This window comes from Meles meles, chromosome 5 (genome assembly GCF_922984935.1).
Source record: "Meles meles chromosome 5, mMelMel3.1 paternal haplotype, whole genome shotgun sequence".
NCBI classification, from domain to species: domain Eukaryota; kingdom Metazoa; phylum Chordata; class Mammalia; order Carnivora; family Mustelidae; genus Meles; species Meles meles.
Window position 1 is genome coordinate 121,401,066 of NC_060070.1, and position 12,536 is coordinate 121,413,601.

Below are 12,536 nucleotides of genomic sequence, written 5' to 3' on the forward strand. Positions count from 1 at the left end.
TGGGGGGTGGGGGAGCTCAGCCAGCCAGAGCAGTCAGGCTCCAGGCTGCTGAACTGGGAGACAGGGTGAACTCCCCAAGATTCTGGGGTAGGCGCTGTCCCCCACTGGAACTGGGGTGCCCCCTTCCCCTTTTGGAGTAAAAAGAGGGAGTTTCTGCCTCTTTGATTTTACCCTGGCTCCACCCTGAGCCCTCCCCTCTCTCTCCTACCTACTCTCTCCCCTTCCCCGATGCTCCCTAACCACCTCCAGGCTTCCCTTCTGCCTGCAACCATTTGCAAGCACAAGAAACTTTGGCTGGGGGATGTCCCCCAGCATTACCCTCTGGGGAAATGACTCAAAGCTCAAAGAAGAAAACAGCTTCTCTCGATTGCTAAGATGCCAGTGAGACACCAAGAAGGACTTACTGGGAACAACCTGGGAGCAGATGATGGGCGGAGCTTAGGAATAAGGTGTTTGTGTTGAGGGCAGGTGGCCCTGCGGCAAAGGGAAGGGAGGTGGTTGGAGCTAACCAGTGCCCCTGGCACACTCACCCACCATGGCGAGGGTCCGGATGCAGGCCTCCACGGAGGCCTTGTGCTGCTGCTGCAGCCACGGACACTCGAGCAGCCGTGTGGTGGACTGCAGCAGCTGCACCACAATCGTCTGATGTGTCTGCAAAAGCAACATGGCTACGGCTACAGTCTGGCCACCCTCCACCCTGGGCAGCCCCAAGCCCAGTGACCAGGGCCCCTGAGAATGGGCAAGGTAGAGGAACAAGGCTTCCAAGAGCTACCATGTATCTTTGTGCCAATTGGAAAAAGGCACTGCCTTTCCTCTTGGCAGTGCACAACCTGCCCAACCATACATGGCAGCCCTGTGAGAACTCCCCAAAGTTCAGACCTGGGGCTTATAATCCTGTATTGCTAATCCTTTCCTTCCTGTAAAAATTTTTTTAAAATAAATTAATATTGTGAAAACGTGATATAGTTCCATCATTCAAAAACCAAAGTATGCTATAGAAAGGTAGGCTTTGAGAAGTCTCATCCCAGCCTTGATCCCATCAACCCATTCTCCCACCTCTGCCCTGAGACTGAAGAAAGGTAGGAAAAGCTTATACAAATTACTCATAGTCCCAGAGAGGTCCCAGGGCCCAAACGCCTGTGTGTCAAAACGAACCCACCCTTGCTGAGACCAGGACCCATTCTGCCCCCAGTTCTTCTACCTATAAGTAACCCCTTTTGGGGGCTCTTGTGTCCATCCAGTGGTTTATGGTATTACGGTTTAGGTATTGTCTCAGGCTCCCTCCTCCAGGAAGCCTGCTTCTCTTGCCTTCAAGGGGGTCTAGGCTAGGAAGTCTGGGAATCTGGGAATTGACTGAGCGGCCATGACTTTTCAGTGATTTAAGGCCAAATTCTGTTCCCTAGCATAGAGCTTCTCTGCTGCAGTAGGACTTCAGTCCTAGGGGCACCTGATCAATTAAGCTGACACCAAGGCTCTCTGGGCCTTGGGCCCTCTGGATTACTGCTCGGGCTCTGCTAACCACTGTAGTACGCATGACTGTCTTGTCTTTGGGAATTAAGGGCTGCCAGCTGTCCCCTGCCACCCTAGGACCCGTCACACCAAGTCAATTTAGGAATTCCCGTTCTAGGGTACTGTCCCCACAGTAATTCCTGACCCACAGAAGTTCTGGGAGAATAAACGTTTGCTGTTTTAAACTGCTAACTTTGGGGGTAATTTGTTACAAAGCGTATGTAACTAACCCACTCATTTATGTCCTTCCGCTATGTCTCTATGCACCACAAGCAGATGGGAATATATATTCTCCTTCCCTCCTTCCCCACACAAGAACTACGCACGCAGGACAAGCACACCTGCAGGGAGGTGCTGTTCTCAGAGAATGGGGAGCTGAAGAACGCGTTGATGGTGTCTAGCACGACGGTCAGCACGTACTTCTCCAGCGTGGGGTCTGCCAGACGCTTCTCCCGCTTACTGCACACCTGGGGCAGGAGAGAGCGATGCCTTGGGGGCCCCTCCATGTCCAGTCCCTGGCAGGCTAACTGGGCTCCCAACCATACTTGTGCCCAGCACGGTGCCCCCAAAAGCCCATGCCCTCCCGCAGACAGACCCGAGCCATGTCCAGGGTAAAGTTCTCAAAGAGCGTCCAGATGTGGTTGCTGGTGTAGATCTCCTTCATCTCCACCTCTGTGTCCACATAGCAGTGATTCACGAAGTTCACGTATGCCATTTTCACCTGCGCAGCCAGGAGCAAGGTCAGGGGCATGAGCCAGGCCACCGGCCCAGGCTCTCCTTCTCTGTGCTCCACCAATCTCCTGACCTCCACCTGTTCCTCTGCCCACACCTTCCATTCCCCCACTTTTCTTACCTCCCCCTTCCTGCCCCACGATGCAAGACTGACCGCTGCCCCGGCCTGGCTCCACCAGCCCTTACCCCCCGCCCCCCCACTCACGCTAGCTCTCCCAAACCCCAGACCTCGGTGATACAGTCCTCATGTGTCACCACAGACACCACGTCCTCCAGGGGCAGCAGGGAGGTGCACTTGATCTCCGTGTAGACGTTTTTGCCCTCGGCACAGGCAGCTAGCAAGTCCACCAGGGAGATGTGGTACATGAGGGGGCTGTGGTCTTCCACGCCATCCCGGGCAGCTTTCATCATGTCCAGCAGGTGGGCCAGCGAGGCCTTGTCATTGTAGAACACCACCACGTCGTCGCCCGCGTTGGTCAGCTGCAGGGAGGAGGGGTGCCCGATCAGACGCCCCCCGGTCACCAGGGAGAGATTGGGACTCTGACCCTAGCCCTCACCTGACACTCAGGAAAGCCCTCCCCTGCCTGGCCCTTGGGGCCATAGGCTGATGTCTCGGGCCACCTGCCATCTGGGCCGAACCCTGGACCCACAAAAAGTGACCCCTCCTCCCCTAAGGGAAAAAAAAAATCCCACACTCAGTCTATTTCACAGGTGCTTCCTCCAGGAAGCCCTTTCTAATCCCATGCCTGCCTGCATCACCCCCTGCCTCCCCTGTGCTCCCATGGTGGAACTTAAAGCCTCCCAGAGCACTTGCTGCATCCTCTTGTGTCAGCGATTATGTTATTCACAGTAATAAATAATAACAGCAATTAATAATTCGGACTATCAGGCACTTCCGGTGTAGGGCACCCATTTGTCAGGTCCCTCATCTCCTTTGCTGTGCTACCCATCCCCCCCAACCACTCCAGGGCAGAGACCGCCTTTGTTCCGGATTTAGACTCGGCCCTTCCTCCTTCATGCCTTCGGCTAACAGGCCTACCAGGCACCTACAGTGTGCCAGACGCTGGGGCCCGTGCAGAAGCACACAGGATGTGGTCCCTACCCCGAGAGTACACCCCACCTGTGTCCCCCGGGGTACACGTGCTCCTTGGCCCCCCAGCGGGCACCTCACGGTTTTGAAATGCGTGAAAATACAAGGATAAATAGTGGGACAGGGGCCCTGAGTTCTGCCTCTGTAGCCTCTGTCCTCTCTCCACAGGCCAGGCCCCTCTCGCGACTCTCTGTCTGACTCGTCGCCACTCTGGGTCCCACTGCCTGAGCCCCCGGCTCCCCCTGGCCCCGACTCCCGCCCCCGGCCCCGTCCTCACCTCGGTCATGATCATGTCCTGGCACTTCTTGACGTACTTGCCCTCGGCCTTGATGACGGTGTGCAGGAAGTCCAGGTACTGCACGTGGCGCCCATGAGTGGCCAGCAGGTGCACGAAGTGCTGCAGCACGGGCTCGCTGATCTCCGAGCACAGCTGGTAGTTGTTCAGGAAGATATGCTGCATGGTCTCGGCCTCCAGGAGCTGCCGGCAGACGGGGAGCCGTCATGCGGAGGGATCCGGGCCGCCCCGCCCCCGCTGCTGCAAGCCCCACACCGCCACCCCCCCCACCCCCCCACCCCCCCACCCCCCCCCCCCCCCCCCCCCCCGCCTCACGCCCTTACTCCCGGCGTGAGGAAGAGGTGCAGGTGCTTATGCAGCAGGGCTTGGTTGCCCGGGTTCCCCGCGCAGAACTTCTGCAGGAACTGATGGGTGTAGCGCAGGATCTCCATCATCTTGGCATCACCCTGGGCATCGGGATGGGAGGAAGAAGGTGATGCCGGGCCCAGTGCCTGAGCTCCAGCGGGCATGGCCGGAAGGAGGGGGCAGGGCTTGGGACTAGGACTACGGGGAGGCCAGGTTCAAGGTGAAAGAGGGCCTCCAGGTCAAGATAAGAAAATGTGTCTTGGGCACCCGGGTGGCTCAGCCAGTTAAGTGTCTGAGTTTGGCTCAGGTCATGATCCTGGGGTCCTGAGATCGAGTCCCGCATCAGGCTCCCTGCTGCTCAGTGGGGGCTGGAGGGGATGCTTCTCTCCCTCTGTCCCTTCCCCTGCTATGCTCTCTCTTTCTCTCTCTCTCTCAAAATAACTAGGAAATGTGTGAAGGGCTGAGGGGCAGAGCTTGAAGGGAGGCCAGCTTAGGGGAGCTAGGCTGAGGGGTCAGGGTCAGGTGAATGCTGGGTGTCATGCTCAAGAGCCAGTGTGAGGCTTGAGACATATCAAGATCAAGATCATGGTCAGTTGAGGCAAGGTGTGGAGGATCAAAGGTTGAAATGATGCTAAATTCGGAGTCGGTGACCAGGATGTGCCCTGGGGACAGGCCAGGAAGAGGTCAGAGTGAGGCTAGAGTGTGAAATCAAAGTCAGGGGTCAGTATGAGGTCCGAGTTGACACCAAGAGTCAAAGAGAGGCAGGGGTCAGTTAAGGTTTAACATGGATCAAGATGAGGAGACAGGGCACCTGGGTGGTTCAGTTGGTTAAGCTTCTGCTTTTGCCTCAGGTCATGATCCCAGAGTCTTGGGATAGAGCCTCACAGAGACCTCCCTGCTCAGCAGGGAGTCTGCTTCTCCCTCTACCCCTCCCCCCTGCTTGTGATCTCTCTCTCTCTCAAGCTCTGTCTCTGTCAAATAAATAAAATCTTAAAAAAAAAAAAAAAAAAGACAGAAAGATGAGGAGGCAACAGTCAGAGCTTACAATGAAGCTAAGATAATTAGGATGAGGCCAGAGAGGGCAACAGAAGCTGGGGTCAGGGTGAGGCTGGGTTAGGTCAGCGTTGGGGATTAGTGCGTGGTTCGGCTTCAGCCAGGGTTAGGGGGAAGTCAGAGGTCAGAAGTCAGAGGTCACCTTGTCATAGGGGATCTGCAGCAGATCCAGCATGACCTTGTGGGCATCCATGTTCTTGAGCAGCCTCTGCTGCTTCTTCCTCATCTGCTCGCCAACGCCGCACATCTTGTTCAGCCGTTCCAGGATCTGGGGAGGGTGGGGGGTGAGCCCAGAGCCCCTGCCCCTTCCCTCCTCCTCCAGCTGCCCTGCCGCCTCCCTCAGGCTGGTAGGAGTCCCCGGCCAAGCCCAGCCAAGCCCCAGCTCACACTGGGGACAGGAAGGGGGAAGGAGGCCACGCTCACTGAGTCAGATCACCACAACAAGGCAGGCAAGCGCTAAAAACCCAATTCCGCCCATAAAAGTAAATAGAACAATATGACTGTGAAATGGAATTTCATTAAATTCCTTCAGCTTTAAAATAATTCCATCTGGACCTGGGCAGGATTGTCTTCAATGTGCAGGCAAAGCCAGAAAATGTGTATTTTGAAGGCAAGTGGCCAGGAGTGGGGAGGCAGGAGGCCAGACCCCAGAGCCTCTGGCTGGGGGGGGGGGGGCACCGCGGGGAGGGTGCCTCAGGGCCCCAGGCCACTCACGCCCTTGACGATCTGGTAGTTCTCACTGCTCTTCTCCCCGGGTGGGTGCAGAAAGCCCTCCTCGTCTGTGGGCCGCTGGGGATGTAGGGAAGGGGGCGGGGGTCAGCCAGGCCCAGCCCTTGCTGGCAGCCCTGGCCTCCCAGCTCCCTGCCACCCTACTCACCTCCTTCTTGTCTTTGGAAGCACCTGTGTCCACCTCCTCGCCCTTGCTGCTGCCCTTCTTGTCCACCCATAGCTCCGACTTCTCCACCATGGTCCGCAGCCGGTCCAGCTCCGACTTGATCACCTTGTAGTTCTCCACATCCTGAGCCGAGATCAGCAGCTGCACCTGAAGGTTGACCGTGGGCATGCCAGGTGAGATGGGCACCCCCGGTCCACTGCCTCACGGAGACCCCCAGTGCCTGCCCTGTTTCAGGTCTCTGCTCCTCCTCAATGCTGATGGCCAGGCTGTGGTCCATCACCTCCAGGAAGCCTTCCCTGATGGCCAAAGGCCTCTCCGCACTGCCTGTCATGAGCTGCCCCATCAGCGGGCTTCAGTTGCTCATTGACTGGTGCTGCTAAGGCCTGTCAGGGCAGGACAAAGAATCCTGGCAGCACTGAGTCCCCGTAGCAGGAGAACCTCAGCTCCCACGTACTCACTCTGGTCAGGGTAAGGCAGGAAAGCTTCCCAGGCCTTAAGGCTCCCCCCCACCCAATAAGACAAGGCCAAGGCTCTGTGCCTGGCACATGCTCGTTAGATAGCAGGTGTTTCAAAGGGCGCTGTCGATACCATGCAACATCATGGTCACAGAACCAGTCACCTCAGTGCAGGCTGTGTGCCCGGCGTGATCTGAAGCACCTAGCAAAGGCGCACATGGTATCGTTTATGAAACCCTCGAGTACTGTTCGCCTCATGAAAAGTGACAAGCCTTGAATCAGGCAGAGAGGTCCCAAAGGCGGCCAACACTTGGCCTTCACCTTTCAGGAGCTTGGCCTTGCCAAGATCCCTCAAACCAGCCTCTTGAGTTCCCCTGAGTGGCAAGTTCCACCCCCACCCCCATGGTTAACCCCAGTTAACTCCCCAGTTCCCAGCACAGACCAAAGCCCGGCTTCCAGCACAGGCCAAAGCCCGGCCAGGATACCGACCCACTGGGGGCCTGGGCCAGGTGGTCCTCAGGGTCCCCCACCCACACACCCTGGAAGCCCCCTGGGGCCTCTGCCCCGCTCCCCAGGGCCCGTCCGGGCCTCAGGCAGGAGCAGCACCTGCTTGAAGGTGTGCACGGCCTCCTGGCGTTGGCTGAAGTGCTTGAAGAGCAGCTGCAGGGCCCCTGAGACCAGCGGCGCATAGTCGTGCATGGTGAGGTGAATGAGCACGCGCAGGAATGTGCGGCCGCCCTCGTCGTCCACCTCCAGCATGCTGCTGGTCTTCCTGCGGCGCCAGGGAGGACCATGCTGGGCACCGGGCTCCCCGCCACCCACCCTGCCACCCACCAGCAGACGCCGCACCCCATGGAATTCGCACTCAGGATGGTGACCCCAGCCACACCCCGAACCCCCAAGGGAGCCCCCTATTCCCTGAGATACCGCAGGACTCCCCTTGATCATGCAGCTGAAGCGGGACTCTTTGCAGGGGATTCGACCCACAGGACTCCCCCCACCAAGGGGTTCGTGGAGATGGGCTGGGGGCCAGGAACAGAGGTGGGGAAAATTCCCGTCGGTTGTACCGATCTCTAAGTAAAATGTAGCCTTTCCTTCAGTGAGGAGAAGCTAGGGGTACCGGCGATTCTGTCACCAGTAACAGTCACAGACGTTCGCCCATCACGTTACAGTGGTTACAGAAATTGTGAATCCCATTCACAGGCACCGTTCCTTCGAAATCACGGTACTAATTACCCCCCCAACTGGCTCAGCTGGTTACTTAATGTGTTAATAAAGATCCACAGATCTGTCACTTCAAATTTGTTTTCTTCAATATTTTGATAACTGTGTCTCAAAGCTCTTGGTTTCCTTTGTAACTGGCGTGCTTTATTTTATGAATTTAAAAATGTCCTTCTGAGTCGGGGTCCCTGGGCTTCACTAAATGCCAAGGGCACAGCACAGAGACGGTGCTGCCCCCAGCTCCCAGGCGACCTCTCCCCAGCCCAGCCCTGTGTACAGCGGGCTGTCCCCCACGCCTCCCCCTGCTCCCCTCCAGCTACCTGGGCCAAGTCCCAATGTAGACAGAGCCACGACTGCCCTGGGTGAGGGCAGGGGAATGACCGAGGTGACATGAGGGCCCAAGTGGCCCCTATGTCCCCGGGGCTAGGTAGGCGTGAGAGGGCAAAAGCACAGAGCCAAGGAGACCCCCGCCCCAGAGCCCAGTAAGGGTCCTGCAGACCCAGGAGGAGGGGCCACCCTTGGAGACCCCCCAGGAGGGGAGTTCGCACACTTGTGTCAGCATCACCCACCCAACCCCACATGCCACCCCCCAACTGAACCCTGGCCTCACCCCACTCCGAACATGGCCTCCGCCTGCTCCCCGATGCGGTCCAGGTTCATGTTGGCAGCTGCGGGGAACAACGGTAGGTGGATGGGGGCAGGTGGCAGGTCCGTGCCCAGGAAAGATGGGGAGCACAGGGGTGAGGGAGCAGGCAGGCACCCGAACCACCCCGTTCCCTGCACTGGTTGGGTGGTAGCCGCTCCTTCATGCTCCTTCCCAGGGTGGGGGTGGAAGCCAGCTGCGGCGGGGACCAGAGCAGTCCCACTATCCTGCAGGGCCAAGCAGAGTTCTGAGCTGGCCACCAGGGGATCTAGGTCCTGATCTCATTCAGTATCTGACGGCGTGACCTCGGGCAAGTTCCTGCCTCTCTCTGGGCCTCAATTTCTCCATTTAGGAGATGGAGAGAATGATGTCTGCCTCTGCCTCTCACCATGGCAATTAAACGGGGTGGGTGGGAAACAGAGGCAGAGCTGGGGAGCTGGACCTGAGGCGTCCCCCAGCCCCCACCCCACTAATGTGTTCCCCTGGGCGAGTCACACAGCCTTAGCCTGAAGGCGGGGAAGACGGGGTTGAGGCTCACTGGTGGAGTCGAAGGCCGGAGCTGTGCCGTCAGCCCCACTGTCCTGCATGGGAAACACTTCCACAAACTCCTTCTTGAAGACGGACAGCAGGTAGGAGATGCGGTAGTCCAGGCGGACGTTGAGGATGAACTGGAGAAGCGGGGAGGGATGAGGTGAGGACGGGGCTGCAGTCAGAAGGCCAGGCATGCCCCAGGAAGGGGGAGGGGGTACCCTGAATGAGCTCTAGCACTCAGGGGTCTCGGCATAAATGTTCCAGCTACCGTAAGACATCACAACCTAAAAAATCAAGACTCCTCTCCCTGGGGAGGCCCGGAGTGCCCTCTGCTCCTCTCCTACCCCAGTGATGAGGGATGACACCTCTTTCCCAAATGAGGCATAGATCCCTCAGTCCCTCCTTCCCAGGGAGGATGCTGACAAGAAAGAAAATGAAGCTCCCTGGACCCAGAGGCCAGCTCTCATCCTCTTCCCCTGCTCTGCCCAGGGCTGAAGGGGAGGGGGGTGTGGAACTGAAGACTAGCAGGGAGGAGGAGAGGCCAGCGTGGGGTGGGGTAGGTGAGGACAGAGGGTTTGCAGACACCCCTCACTGGCCTCTATCCTTTGGCCACACCCCAGGACGTAGATCCGGAAGCCCTTAGCTCCTAGAATGAACCAGAATCCTCCAACTCCTTGACCAGGCCCTGACCAGACTGGGTCCCCATGGAGGTCACTGCATTAGCCCTCCCGTCTTCTGGTGGAAGCAAGGCAAAAGCAGGCATTCTGACCACCCCCAGGGTCCTACCAGCCCCTTCTCCCAGTGTTGCTAGGGGGTCTCAGACAAGACCCAGAACAGGAAAGACTGTGTCTGCCTCACCAGGGAATGAGCTCTCGAAGCTCTACTTCTGCTCTGAAATCTCTGTAGGAGAGCAGTTAATCCCCTCCCCGCCTTCCCTTCCTCATCTGTACAGCAGAGGGACGGAGCTAGGCTTTAGTGCTCCCAGAATCACCTGGAAGGCCTGTCCCAGCACAGATGGTGGGGCCTGCCTCAGGTGCCTCTGATCAGTGTGTGGGTCTGGGACGGGGCCCAAGAACATGCATTGTTGAGGTCCCCAGTGAGGCCCATGCTGCTGCTGATCCAAGGGCCACGCTTTGGAAACCACTGGGCTACATAGCCAATCACTGCAGAGCCCCCAGTACTGGATACTGTGATCTGAGCAGGGGTTCACCAACCCCAACCTCCCTGTCCCAGGCCTCCACTCTCCTGCCCTATTCCCAACACTCCCCACCACTGTCCTGGCCCAGCCACCTGCAAGATTTCCAGGATCTTCAGCTTGGTCTCCATCACCACAATGTCCTCATTGTCCTCGAACTTGCTTCTGTCCAGTGGCTCAGCGGCACCGGCGCCGGCAGACAGGCTGGGGGCCCCAAAGACAGACTGCTTGCGGTTCAGCACCATGGTCGACATCATGTGGCCCACGCCCTGGATGGACCGGCGCACGTTCTTGCCTGCGGACCGAGAAGCACCAAGGGGTCACAGGGTGTCCAGCAGGAGCCCTGGGTCTGGGTCTGGGTCTGTCAGAGGCAGGGCTAACCCAGAAAGGCTTCCTGGGGGAGGTGAGCTTTAAGCCAAACCTGGGTTAAGAGGGGCTGGCCAAGGGCAAAGTTTTAACGTGTGGGGAGAGCAGTGAGAATTCTCCCATGGGGCATCCTGAGAGCTGCTACAGAGCCTGGGGGACACAGGGGACACTGTGCAGGGAGCAGGATGCACCAGGTGTCGGACCACACACTTTTTGATTAGAGGTTTTCATGCCACCCGTGGGGGTGTCCCTGAGGGCCAGGCTGTGTCTGCGGTCACACATCTCCTGCCCACTCCCCTGTCTGACTGGGAGCTCCTCAGGCAGGGCCTGTGTCTCCCTCCTCCCTCATTATCTCCCCTCTGGGCCAAGCTGTGTTGGAAGGCAACTGCCCCAGGCCCCAGGGTCTCCACGGCGCCGGGACAGGGGTCCCGCTGGTCCAGCAGAAGCCAGGAGGCAGGCTGCACAAGGGGGCTGATCAGAGAGGACTGTGGTGCTAGGAGGAGGAGGAGGAAGGCCCCAGCTGGGTGAGGGCAGGGATGTGTGGCCTTGGCCACTAGGCCTCACCGCCTGAGTCATCGTAGGCCTGCAGCATGGCCGGGGGGCCCTGCACGCAGTCGATGATGCCCAGCAGCGTGCGAGTGAGCCGCAGCAGTTCACTGAAGCTGTAGAAGCCGAAGTAGATGAGGTTGTGCGCCAGGCTGACCACCTGCGGGGGGAGGAGGCGGGGCCGAGGTGAGCGGGGGCGGCGCCTCGCAAGGGGTGGGGCAAGGATGGGAAAGTAGGGCTGAGCTAGTGTTGGGACAGTGTGACGAAGTTCCTTGGAAAAGGCAGGACCTCTGGGTGCGTTGGTCTGAGAGGGCCGCAGCCGCCCCCAGTGGGCTACTGAGGAAGTGAGGCCTGCAAGGAAAGCTACTGGGGTCGGGGCGGGGGCGGGCAGAAAGGCAGGAAGGTGGGGTGATCCTCACAGGGGCCTGTGACCCAGGAGGGCCTGCAGGGGTGAATGGGGGGGCCGGAAGGCGGGGGGGGGTGCCGCAAGCCCTCAGGTGGCCAGGGAGAAGGTTCCCCCGTGGGGAGTCCCGGTGGTCTATGTGGGCTCCCTGAACTGGCTGGGGCACGGTGGCAAGTTAGGTCATGGAGCCCCCAAAGCACCTCTGGGGGCAGCTGAGGCCTAGAGCCTCCCAGCGCCGACCCCTCGCTGCATCCCCTGCCCCACAACCTCGAAGGTGAGCTTGTTCTTCTCCTCGTTGGCAAAGGGCACGGCCTCGCTGACCACATTGTTGAGGTAGTCCTCCACGAAGTCCATGGTGCTGGCAAACTTGTTCTTCTTGTCGTCGCGAGAGGCGTTGAGGTTGGAGTCGTAGCTGGGGGTTGGGGGGAGGCAGTCAGGCATGAGGATCACTGAGATACCCCCAGCCCGGCCTCCCCTGGCCCACCCTCTGCTCCCCGTCTCACTCCTTGATGGTGATGGCTGTGGGGATCTCAGTCCAGAGGCGGGCGAACTTGACTGGCGTGACCAGCTCCTGGGGGTCCCTGTCCACATGCACGTGCAGCATCAGGTGGCAGAAGGAGGCACGCAGGTCAAAGGGCAGCATCTCGTCTGCCATGCACAGGAAGATGAGCTCAACACCCAGCTGCTGGGAGATCTCATCGATGGCCAGGTACTGGCGGTCCAGGCACATGCGTGCGAAGAGCTTCAGCTGGTACCTGCAGGGCAGGGTGGAGGGTGAGCCCGTGGCAGGCAGGGGCCGGCGAGGGCCACCAGCGCTTGGGCCCAGGCCGGCAGAGGCCTTGGGAGAGTGGCAGAGGGACTTAGATCAAACCAGACACCCACCAGCATCACAGAAAAGACACAATTCTGAGCGAGCGTTTGCAGCCCTCCCTTTCCTTGTGAAGGAAGAAACCACTTCTGGCTCAGCCAGGACAGGTGTTCATGGGAGGAAAGCTGGCTGACCGAGAGGCTGGGAGAGGCAGGGGAGGGAAGCGCAGTAGGGGGACAGGCCTCCGCAGAGCAGCGGGGATAGGGGTGAGCCCCAGACAGGAGAACGGCTGAAAGGAGACCCGCAGACAGCCCTGCTCTGCATGGGGTGCTGGCCTGCCCTCAGCTTTCTGCTCAGAGCCCTGCCTAATCCGCCATGGCCCTGGCGCCAGACGGCCTGGGTTTGAACCATGGCCCCTCATGAAGGAAGTGTGACCTTGGGCAAGTCCT

General features: G+C 59.0%; 1 protein-coding gene across 4 annotated transcripts in view; it reads right to left on the reverse strand.

The window, feature by feature from the left end:
• Nucleotides 1-12,536, reverse strand: part of ITPR3 (inositol 1,4,5-trisphosphate receptor type 3) — a 66,067-nt gene that overhangs the window by 13,900 nt on the left and 39,631 nt on the right. For all 4 annotated transcript variants that reach the window (XM_046004188.1, XM_046004190.1, XM_046004189.1 and 1 more), the window contains 16 exons: nt 11,783-12,034; nt 11,547-11,691; nt 10,895-11,036; nt 10,060-10,259; nt 8,777-8,906; nt 8,206-8,263; nt 6,981-7,146; nt 5,902-6,066; nt 5,739-5,813; nt 5,167-5,292; nt 3,950-4,072; nt 3,609-3,809; nt 2,470-2,721; nt 2,105-2,230; nt 1,851-1,976; nt 531-651 (listed from right to left, as the gene is read on the reverse strand). In XM_046004188.1, the coding sequence (XP_045860144.1) occupies nt 531-651; nt 1,851-1,976; nt 2,105-2,230; nt 2,470-2,721; nt 3,609-3,809; nt 3,950-4,072; nt 5,167-5,292; nt 5,739-5,813; nt 5,902-6,066; nt 6,981-7,146; nt 8,206-8,263; nt 8,777-8,906; nt 10,060-10,259; nt 10,895-11,036; nt 11,547-11,691; nt 11,783-12,034 (2,408 nt within the window). The remainder of the gene's footprint in view (nt 1-530; nt 652-1,850; nt 1,977-2,104; nt 2,231-2,469; nt 2,722-3,608; nt 3,810-3,949; nt 4,073-5,166; nt 5,293-5,738; nt 5,814-5,901; nt 6,067-6,980; nt 7,147-8,205; nt 8,264-8,776; nt 8,907-10,059; nt 10,260-10,894; nt 11,037-11,546; nt 11,692-11,782; nt 12,035-12,536) is intronic.